This window comes from Pteropus vampyrus, unplaced genomic scaffold, assembly GCF_000151845.1.
Source record: "Pteropus vampyrus isolate Shadow unplaced genomic scaffold, Pvam_2.0 Scaffold177, whole genome shotgun sequence".
NCBI classification, from domain to species: Eukaryota; Metazoa; Chordata; class Mammalia; order Chiroptera; family Pteropodidae; genus Pteropus; species Pteropus vampyrus.
Window position 1 is genome coordinate 2,928,762 of NW_011888958.1, and position 10,561 is coordinate 2,939,322.

The window sequence follows — 10,561 nt, forward strand, 5'->3', positions numbered from 1 at the left end:
GATAAGAAGCTAGCTGACTGAGGTAACCAACCAACATTTCTTGCCAATAATTAATCCTACACGGCAGTCAACCTCACATCCTTGATCCATGAGCTGCCTAACTTCACCCCCTCATTTTTCCATTATTAGCTCCATGACATGGATTTTTTTTTTTTGTTTTTTTACACATACTTCCTGGCACCGTGAAAATACTCCTGAACTAGGCTTTCATCGAGTTTTATATTTCATAGTATGTAGCCAATGAAATAGTCATGTAGACCTTCTTTTATACAAATCAAACACTTTAGGTATATTATATCTGAAAAATGGCTACCAGATTGCAAGGCGTATTGGTTAGTTGGTTAACTCTGTTTGATTGGAACCCTGGGCTGTCGAAACCAAGTTCTTGGGTTCCAGCCTCAAATACACTGAGCGTCGCCACTGTTCTACAGCCATGGGCCATCCCCTCAAACTCAACCACGTCCTGTGGGGATGTGGTGTGATCTCAGGAGCACAGGAGGATGGAGGGATCAGTGCGAATCCATCTTCATTTCTGCCACTGGAACTAAAAGGTCAGGATTCACCACCCCTAGAGTCTTTGTATAAGAATAGCAGGGAATTTAGGAATTTTTATTTTTTACTTTTGAAGTTTTGGGCCTTTTATCTCATAGGTGCTAAAAATCTCAGGAGCATGGGAGATTCTTCTCCTTCAGCTGGCCCTGAAAACATCTCTGTATATTCTCCCACGTGTACACTTCTGATGCTGGTAAGGTGTCTGGTGCTTTTTCATTCCAAACACTTTGTTAATAGACCTTGGAGAACCACTGAACCAACACCACTCTGGGATGAAGGGACATCAATAAATGCTCTTCACAGAGCCTTATCAAGATTATTCTTGCCTTTCCTGATACCCACTTCTCATGAAAAGCAGCCTGGACATGTTCGGACATCTCATCTGAATACCTCTCTCATGCTCTCGGCCCACATGGTCACCTGAAGGGACTCTATGGGGCGGTGGGGGTCCTGCGTTCCTAGTTTGCACCAATAGTTCAAGTTGTCTCACCTGTTACCACAGGGTCTCCTATGTACCACCGTTCTGGTCTTTACGCCATCTAAGCACACTCTGGGCTTGTCAACAAAATCCCTAAGCATCCTCCACCCACTGTATGCAGGCCTCGAAAGAGACAGAGAGGAATGGGTTCCCACAACCCTCCATCGGGCGCTCGGGGGTGGAGGAACTCCCATAGGCCTTGCCTTTGACATTCTGTGGCAATTGCTTGGTGTGTAAAGCCACATGGCCGTGGCAAACTAGCATGAAGACAGATAGGAGACCAGCAGGCCTTCTGAAAGTTCTGACTTCTTGTGAGGAAAGACCATAGAGACAGAAGACCAAAGAAGAGAAGAGATGAACGCCCATATTTTAACTGCTGCCTAGTAGAGCTACTTTGATGTTTACATCTAGCTAATTCAAAATTATGTTTAAATTCAGTTAAAATGCATCTAGCTATGACAGGTAAACAACTAGGTTGCTTTCAACCTAGAATTCTTAGATTTTCTATTAAAGGAATGAAATAAAGATACTACTCACTCAGTAGTCTGGTTTTACAAGGACTTCAACAGAGAGGGAGAAAAGGCAAGTCGACATCATTGGGTTTCCACCCTTTGGGAAGAGAAATGTGGCCAGTTCCATTGGTGGGATCCCTGCTTCTCAGCTGCCATGTTGGTTCCCTTTGGTTTCATGGTAACAGTGCAGGCTGAGCCCCATGAACTCAGCAGGTTTGTTTTTGACAAGTGAATGAATGGGATTGAGTACTTCCTGTGCATCAAGCCTGATGTTCAAATCTTGTAGAGAATGGCATGGAAAGCAGAGACGGGTCTGTGCTGTTCTACAGACCACAGTAGAGGGTCTCTACCGTGCACCACGAAAAATACCTATGTGATCAGTGCTCTCACCTGTTACCACAGGGTCTCCTATGTACCACCGTTCTGGTCTCTACACAATCTAAGCTGGGTGTGCAGGGGTAAGGCCACTTCCCTACAAAGACAGTGAACATGTAGCCCCTCTTTACTCTAAGAGAATCAAGGCCCAGGGAGCTTGTCCAGGCCTTGACCCTGGGAGCACAGGGACAGTGCAGGGACTTGCTTCTCCCTCCGCCCCATGGCTACTACCGTCCTCTCCCTGTCACACTATGCAAATGAGGCTGGCAGGGGGCTGTAAAGGATGAACTCATGCAGAGGCCACTAACACACACCAGCTAGACCACATCGCCAGAACCCATGCAGCTCGGCCACCTCCTGCGCACGCAAAAGCCGCCTACACAGCAGCATCAGCTCGCGACCCACTCCCGCATGACGGCCAGAGTTCACAGAAGGAAATTTGGAATTTTGTTAAGATGAGCTACGGTTCTGAGCCAATTTATTTCATGGTACATTTCGACGGCCTTTTCCCTGGGCTGCTACAGAAGATGCACAAACTGCACAGCCCAGAGGGCGGTGGGGTCCTTCCTCTTCAGAGCCCTGAGCTGAAGGTCAAATGCGAGGCTCGAGGCTGGGCAGTCATGTGTGCACCTTCTGCAGAGGGAGCCGCTTGGTCTTTTGCAAATCCATCCCTAGAAGTGAAGCTGCAGACACTTGCAAAAGAAAAGGGGTGTGTTGAGGGGGAAAGCACTGGACTCCCTCCCACCCCAAAGGAAATGACAACAACAAAAAAGAACCAAGAAAAGAAAAACAAAAGAAACATGAGGGAAGAAAACCAGCTGAACTTACCACACTGCGAGTGAACTTTTCTAAGGAAGTTCTACGACCTTGCTCACTTTCTGGCTTTAGGAACAAAAAAAAAAAAAAAAAAAGGTAGGGAGAAAAATACAGAAAAAAAAAATCTTCAGCTTACTTGTGGTTTCCAAACAGCACAGCGGCAGCTAATGAACAAAAACAAAAGCAAAACAGGGCGAAAAAAACGGGAAAAGAGAAGCAGCCAGCGCTGTATGCGAGAGTCAGTGGGAGAGTCAGAAAACAGAAGCCCACAGGAAATGGTGCGGCCTCCTTGGAGCAGTGAGCAGAGAGGGGTGTGTGCTTCTCCAGGGGCCATTAATTGTGCTTCAGGGCTCAGAGTAGCAGCCACTGCTGCTCTGCATGGCCCACAGTCAACAGTTTGAATTGCCTGCTCATTGCTTTCTACTGGCCCTGCCCCCATGCAACAGCTTCTGGTGGTTGAGTCTCCGAGGCCACGGGCAGCCATCTGGGTGCCCCAAGTGGGGACCCAGAACAGACTAGCTCCGAGGACCTGCAGGGTATGTGGGGGATGCTGATGGGACATCAGAAAGTGGCTGTGGGTCCAGGTTGGGACTTTTGAGATTTTCCTGCCCAGAAGCAGCTAGAAAGTTTGCAAACTTCACTGATTCACTTATGGACCCTTACTGGTTCTCATTCTGTGTCCTTAGAGTAGGGAGGGCCTACCCACGTCCTTTGCAAAGAGTCTCAGGCTTCGGAAGGAGTGCTCTGGAAAGAAAATGTTCTCTTAGTACCCAGGTGGGTGACCCCTTCCAAGGAAGCTTTCTGGGGAGCTCTTAGCTGAGGAGTCCTCAACAGGGGCAAAAGCGGGCAAAGCCCCTGAACACTTCCTGGGACTGACTGCTCCCCACCACCGGAGGAGAATATGGTGTGCACCTGTTGGTTTTCTGCTTGTTCAAGGGGTCTGAGGAGAGAATTACACCCCAAATACCCACCTGCCAGTTTATCCTAGAGCCTTGTTCCGGGGCCCTGAGCACTAGTCTAGGAAATTTGGAGAGAACACACACTCATGTGGGGACACACGCGCACGCGCGCGTGCGTGCGCGTGCGCGCGCACACACACACACACACAGAGCAAATAATGGAAATTAGGGAGCTGAAGAAGCAGTCAGGTTTCTGTGGGTCTGAGGATGTGCTGGAAGCAGAAAGGGTGGGCAATAGGCGGCCATCTGTCTATGGGGACAGGTTAGAGGGCTCCCTTGGCAGTCACGCCCCATCCCCTCAGCTGGCCGCCAGAAGACAGGACATTGCAGAAGGAAAACACAACATAAAAGACGCAGCACTGCAGAGCCAGGCTGGTCTTTCTTCTTGCACAAGGGACTGAAGGATCCACGCTTGGCCTTGAGTATCACACCAAAGCCCTCACTCTCGGGACAGCAGAACTCAACTTCCACACAGTGGGCAGCCCTGGTGGCAGACATTTGGCTCAAGTCAGGCCAGTCCCAGGCCCTGCAGCTAGCATGCTGTGCTTATCATTCTTTACTCTGGCTGCTGAGTAGCTGCTTACAGCAGGTAGCCACCGGCCCGACTCATTTGGGTCCCTCTGCCTTGCACAGTCTCTTGGAGCTGCCTTGTAAAATCACCATCGCTGGTACTTAATTGTCCTGGAGGAGCCATCAAAACCCAGCTCACTTGCCCCTTGAGAGCCTGGTACATCGAAGCAACCAACCTTATCTTAGAAAACATTAGGATAGAAGGTGAATCAAAGATGAAGGATCAGAAAGCTATGTCTCCAGACTCCATTGGGGGCCCTTCTCAGCAGAAAAGCCAGTCTCATTCATGTCCCCTCTCTTAGCAGAAGGTTGTGACTTTCACATACCTTTTATGACTTGGACATTTATATCACATGGTAAACCCATCCCTGAAATCAGAAGATATGCTAGGCCTACCTGAAAGTGCTGGGTTACAAATCCAGTCCACACCTGGAGACTCTCAGGGAGAAATGGAAGAAAGAGTAGGTTTTGTCACTTTTTTTTTTTTTTTTGAAACAATCCCTGAGTATTAAAAGGGTGTTGGCATTTGCAAGGGTTTGCTGCCATAAGAATAACCCTTAATTTGGGGGCTGGTGGATAATTCTAATGAATATCATTTGCAACATTTCACAGGAAGGCCTTGGGTTCTTCCTCACTCAAGTGACCTCCTCTGAGAAGTCTTCCTCTTATGAGAGGACCTGCAGATGCAGGAATGTCAGCTCCCCTCTCTGAGATGGGGTGCATTTTCTCTTTGTGCTCAAACTCACAAGGAAACTGATGGCCTCTGGCTTCTTCTGGGTGTGTAGACAGGTACAGATTGCTCAGACAGAGACTAAAATTTCCCCACATTGTGACCAGTTCAGGATCTTGAGCCACAAGAAATAAGACACTTACTTTGACCTTCTCCCATGAGATCTGAGCTGAAGATACCAAAAGTCTCCATAACCTTTCTTGAAAAAGTAGGCATCAGAGACAATTGCAGGGATAACAGCCCCTCCCTCAGAGCCCCTCCACTACAGCCTCCTGGAAGGGAGCTGGCCACGTATCACAATTTCTATCAGAGTAAGTCACGACTACACCCCTGACTGAAGGGGTGCAGGCAACCAAGAAAGCTGAGTTTCTGACAATCTGGGCACTCCAGAAGTCCTTTGCTCTTTCTCAGACTATCAGGGATGTCCTCAGGGCTACTTCAGGGCAGGAGAGCAGGACAGAAACACTCTTCTAGGCTCTGGAGTTATGTGGTGCCAACCAGATACGCAGACAGGATCCTGGCACATGTGATGGACAGTACACAGAGTGAAGGGCCGCGTGACTGAGAGAGGCAGCCCGACAGAGAGCGTGTGGATGGAGAACCACATGATAGGGCCCGGGGTTGGAAGGCTAAGAGGGGAGAAGAAAGGATGCAGATGCACATGTCCCTAAATGGCATGGCACGGAAGTCATGGAATTTGGTGCAAGGAGTAACACACTTAACCACAGGTGGGCCTCAGATCAGAGCTGAAAAGTGCAGAGGGTTTGCAGGCATACTGGAATCATGAGCCATCTTTCCTGCCTCCTCTTTCTCAGATCCCATGATCTCTGGCTTTTCCTTCCCTCCTCCCAGAAACCCAGGTGAGTTCATCCCTGCTCAGTCAACCTTCACCGCCTGCATTCTGAGGGTCCCTGGATTCCAAAACCCAGACACGAAAGGCTGCAGGGAGCCATGACTTAATTCTAAGTGGAGGAGGAAGAAGAAGCTTGAATGCAGTTCTTTCCTGGTTAAAAGAAAACACAAACCCTGTGGGCTGGGTTAAGGTGAGGATGGGGCAATGTCAAGGGGTGGACAACCCCAGGAGTGACTTCGGGTGCCAGATGGCCCCCTTGAAACCTATAACATATTTTATCCAATGAGGGGGCCACCTCAATCCTTGCCTCACACTCCTCTCTGAGCTGGCCAGGGGGAGACATTCTGTGGGGAAGGGGCTGAACTTTGCAGTGAGGGGCTCTCTCTGGTTTTCTAAGGGATTCAATGGTGTCACCCCCAGCCCTGTACTCCTGTGCTGAGCCACAGTGTCCTTAGTATTTGGTCTCACTCCCCACTGTAGGCAGAACACGCAGATGGAGGTAATGGGCACATGGAGACAGTATGTCACACCATGGACCTTGGGGTGGGCTTGGGTGACAATCTTAATTGTCCTCCATTGGAATGGGAGCAGATAGAGGAGGGAAAGAGGAAAAGAGAAAGTAAATAAAACCCAAGGGATGATATTCTCATTTCACACCAGCAGCAAGCAGCAGGCAAGGATCAACAGTGCTAAGAAAGGCAAGCCTGTCCTTCTCAAAGATACCTTCTTCTTGGCCAGCAGCAAGTCCTGGTAAGCATTTGATCGGAGGAAGCGGGCATAGCTGTCACTCTTCATCAGCTTGTAGATGTGTTCCTGGGAAGAAAGGAGGTGGAAGACACAACAAAGAACTGTCAACCAATGCTGAAGTGAATTTCCACCCCATCAGCCACTGTTTTAGGAAAGAAACAAGTGAACTGAGGTATGCTAGAGAAACTTGCAACCTGTTTGTTTTGTTTTGTTTTTGTCTCACTCAAGAACACCAAACGAAACATATTTTCTCTCTTAGAATAAGAGATCTTTAAGGATCATGTTCCAAAGGCTTTGTAATTGGGCCTGGTGCCACGTTAGGATGCAGTATTGCTTAATGGTTAAAACCACAGCAGAGCAATAAGAAGGGACGAACTATTGATGCACCCAACCACTTGGATGAATCTCAAGGGAATAATGATGAGTGGAAAAAGCCCCAGAAGGCTACGTACTGTATGATTCCATTGATATAACATTCTTGAAATGGCAAATTATAGAACTAGACAACAGATGAGTGGTTGCCAGCGGTTGGAGATGAGAGGGGGGAGGGGAAGGAGGTGTGGTGAAAAAGACAATAGGAAGGATTCTTGTGGTGACAGAAAAGTTCTGTATCTTGACACATCTTACACATGTGTTAGAGTTGTGCAGAACTAAACATATACACATATCCATGAGTACAGGTAAAACTGGGAAATCTGATAAACTAAATGGAAGTAGCAATGTCAATATCATTGCTATTATATGGTTTGCAGATGTTACCGTTTGGGGAAACTGGGTAAATGGTATATCTCTGTATTATTTCTTACAATTGCATGTGAATCTAGAAGTATCTAAAAATAAAAAGTATAATTAAAAAAAATCCGCAGGCAATAATACAATTGGGTCAGTTGTACATGTCAGGGCCACCATCTCATCCTGAAAGGGTGCCCTCTGAACCAGATCATAGGGTACATGGGCAAATAGACCAGGCCTGAGGCTTATATCCAGAAGGGCAGATGCTGTGGCATGATGCCCTCTTTTCTCCTGGGCTCCGAGAGGCATTTACATTCTGGCCTTGGCAAGAAATTTCACTCTTGACTTCCAGCTAATTCCTAGAGCCTACTGGTCTCTTCCTAACAAATCTGTCCTTACTGAGGGCAGGGAAGGCAGGGTTCATCAAAAGAGGGAAATGGCCAATTGAAAAAGGATTATTTATCAGTTGTAATGAAACGTAGCTCAGCGGCCCAGGAAAGCCTGGCTGTCCCAAGAGAGGATTTGTGAGGAGAGAGGGTGGGGTTGTTACGCAGAGGCTGGCCTGGTAAGGAAGCATCTTCCCCGATGTGCACTCATTGTTCATCCCATGAAGCTGGACAAGGGCCCCAGAGATGGGGGAATGGAGTGCTGGTCAGTGAGGAGCGGTGCTTAGCTGAGAGGCTGGACTGGTCATTAAGGACTTCTTTCTCGGGTAAAGGAAGGGGGGGAGGGAGCACATTTAGAAACACCTGAGCAGGCTGCTGGTGCATCCCAGAGGAAGCTGGAAGCATGGCAATGACTTGCCGAAACCTTGTCCCTACCCACCTCAGAAGAAAATGAAGGCAGTAAGCAAGAAACTTCTTGGGCACATGTGGATCCCTCTCTGTGCAACTTCAGTTGGACCACCAGCAGACCTGTTAGGGCTTCAGCTTGATTATTCCTCAGATGCTCCCATGTTTATAAAAGCGGGGTGCAACCCTACTTACGGGGATGGGCCCACTGCAAGGATCCGAGTGAAATTAAATAGTGGCTTAGATTTGAGCTTACTTTGATAGTTCAAATGTGTTTTCTGATTTAATACATTTAGTGAGAACATGCCTCGCTAAATGTTTTTCTGCAAATTTCAGACAAAAATCCAGCCCACTGTAGTTTAAGTTCTTTAAGGGAACAATATGTTTTTATCTTTTACATATGCATTGCATCCAGCAAGGGGTCAAATGTTAGTGGAATTTACATTGTTTCCTGGTTCACTGGAATGCTTGTGTGAATTTAACGTTTGTTCGGCAAGTATGCAGGCTTGAAACTTGTTTTAGTTTATGGCCGGATCAATTCCTGCTTCCTGCGTGGAAGAATGGGGACTGCACTCAACACCAAGGAAGTCCATGTGTGAGCATCTTGGCTCATCCCTAATGGCCTCAGGGCCCAGACTGAGAACGGCAAGGTCTTCCTTTATATTTGTTGTCTCTTTAAATTGTTCTAACATTTAAGTCTCAGGTACAAATGTTAACCCAGAGTAAAAACGACTGTCTCCTTCTTGTCTCATGCATCACTTCTGTCTCCTTGATAGAGCCAGGTAGCTCCTGAGTCATCTTTAGAGGCCTGCTGCTCATGCCTGGACCCTCTCTAAAACCCATGGCAACAGGTACCTTCTTCTTGTTCTGACTACTTAGAGGGATCTAAATCCCCGATTTGTCTCACAAAATATCCTCTGTCATCCCAAGAGGAATAAGGAAGCCTCTCCCAGCCTAGCTCTTCTGGCCTTGGCAACAAATTTCACCCCTGATCCAGCTAATTCCTCCAGCCTCACTGTGGGCAGGAAAAGCCTTATCCATTAAAAGAAAGAACTTATCAGTTAAAAAAAGAGCAGGGTAAAATATGTGCCTAAATATTTAATCACAAATATATTCAGCAGTTATTTGTTGAGCATCTAGTAGGTGCCAGGCACCATGTCAGGCATTGAGACGACAGCATGAAAAGGCAGAAGGGGTCCCTGTTCTCGTAAAGCTTAGATTCTATTAGGCAAGATTGGTGCACAAAGACTATAGACTACTACTGTCAAAGTCATCTCAGACCCAAGCCATTACTTAATTTCATTTGACCCCTTGCCATGGGCCCATTCCCATGAGTAGGGTTGCACCTTGCTTTTTTTTAAATATAAGGGCATGTCTGAGCCTAGGACTACAAAGAAATATAAGTAGAGGGTGCCGTGAATGGGTGTAAATGGGATGACCTACGCTGCCGGAGGTGAGAAATGGTTGTCTATCAGCTGAAAGGGTCTTCATCAAGGCAGGAAGATCTACGCAGACAGAGAGAAATGGGAATCGGAGATGGGGGCGTCTGGTCTTGCCGCTGTATAGTTTAGTCAACCAGAGCAAAAAGGACACTCTCGAGGCAAGGAAAGAATGGCAGACAGCTGTAGTCCACTCTTCAGAGGGGTCAATGTGGGTCAGAGAAGCAGTTCGGGCACCACTGTCATCCTCCCTGGGTCATATGGTCAACTCCAAAGCCAAGGGCAAGGTGAGGCTGGTGTGGGAAGAAAGTAGGGTGTGGGCACATGACCTGTTGGAGGTGGGTCGTATGAAGTGATCTTACTCTGTCATCCCGGTTGCTAGCCCTTGGCCATCATTAGGACGATCTCAACCACCAAAGCAACAATGGCAGATGGAAGGCACGGTCTGAGAAAAACAGAGTCCGAGGACCTCTGCAGCTGTCCTGTGCCTCCTGCAGGGCCCATGACTCCAGGCCCCTCTGGCCTGGGCCTTCCTTTCCCACAGTCCAAAGATCCCACCCCCATCCCCTCCCCCAGCAAAGAAATAGAGCCTTTGATGTACCCAGTTATGGACCTCTGTTCTTTCCTCCTTGCCAGCTTTGTCTTGGAAACACAAAGACAGTAAACAGGGGGTGGGTGAATGGAGTGCTGAGGTTTTTCTGGGAATGAGAATCAAGATAGGACTCAGGGTCTTTGGCCAGTTCCCAAATGCAATGAGTTTATCACTGCCAGGGACAGCAAGTGTACAAAGCTCTTGGCAGTGACCTCTATTGATTTATGGGGGGTTCTGGTTTGTTTCCCCTGCTCTGCAGACAACCAGTCTTAAGGGAAATGTATATCCAGAATCTGCAAAGAGCAAGAGAGCCACTGGCAAAACCAGCCAGCCCCCTCTGGGAGAATTCCTAAAGGGCTAAAGAAAAAGGTTTGCTCTTCTCTTCTTTGCTTTTTCTTGTCTCATTTTTTTTTTT

At 47.7% G+C, this 10,561-nt stretch overlaps 1 protein-coding gene across 2 annotated transcripts in view; it reads right to left on the reverse strand.

The window, feature by feature from the left end:
• Positions 1 to 2,385: 2,385 nt before the first annotated feature.
• The window catches only part of RGS6 (regulator of G protein signaling 6), a 457,947-nt gene continuing 449,771 nt past the window's right edge, over positions 2,386 to 10,561 (reverse strand). The window contains exons 16-18 of one of the 2 annotated variants that reach the window (XM_011370921.2): positions 6,569 to 6,658; positions 2,746 to 2,799; positions 2,386 to 2,588 (exon numbers count right to left, since the gene is read on the reverse strand). In XM_011370921.2, the coding sequence (XP_011369223.1) occupies positions 2,436 to 2,588; positions 2,746 to 2,799; positions 6,569 to 6,658 (297 nt within the window). In that variant the 3' untranslated portion in view covers positions 2,386 to 2,435. Of the gene's footprint in view, positions 2,610 to 2,745; positions 2,800 to 6,568; positions 6,659 to 10,561 lie in introns of both variants that reach the window. The other variant, XM_011370922.2, reaches the window with a different exon arrangement.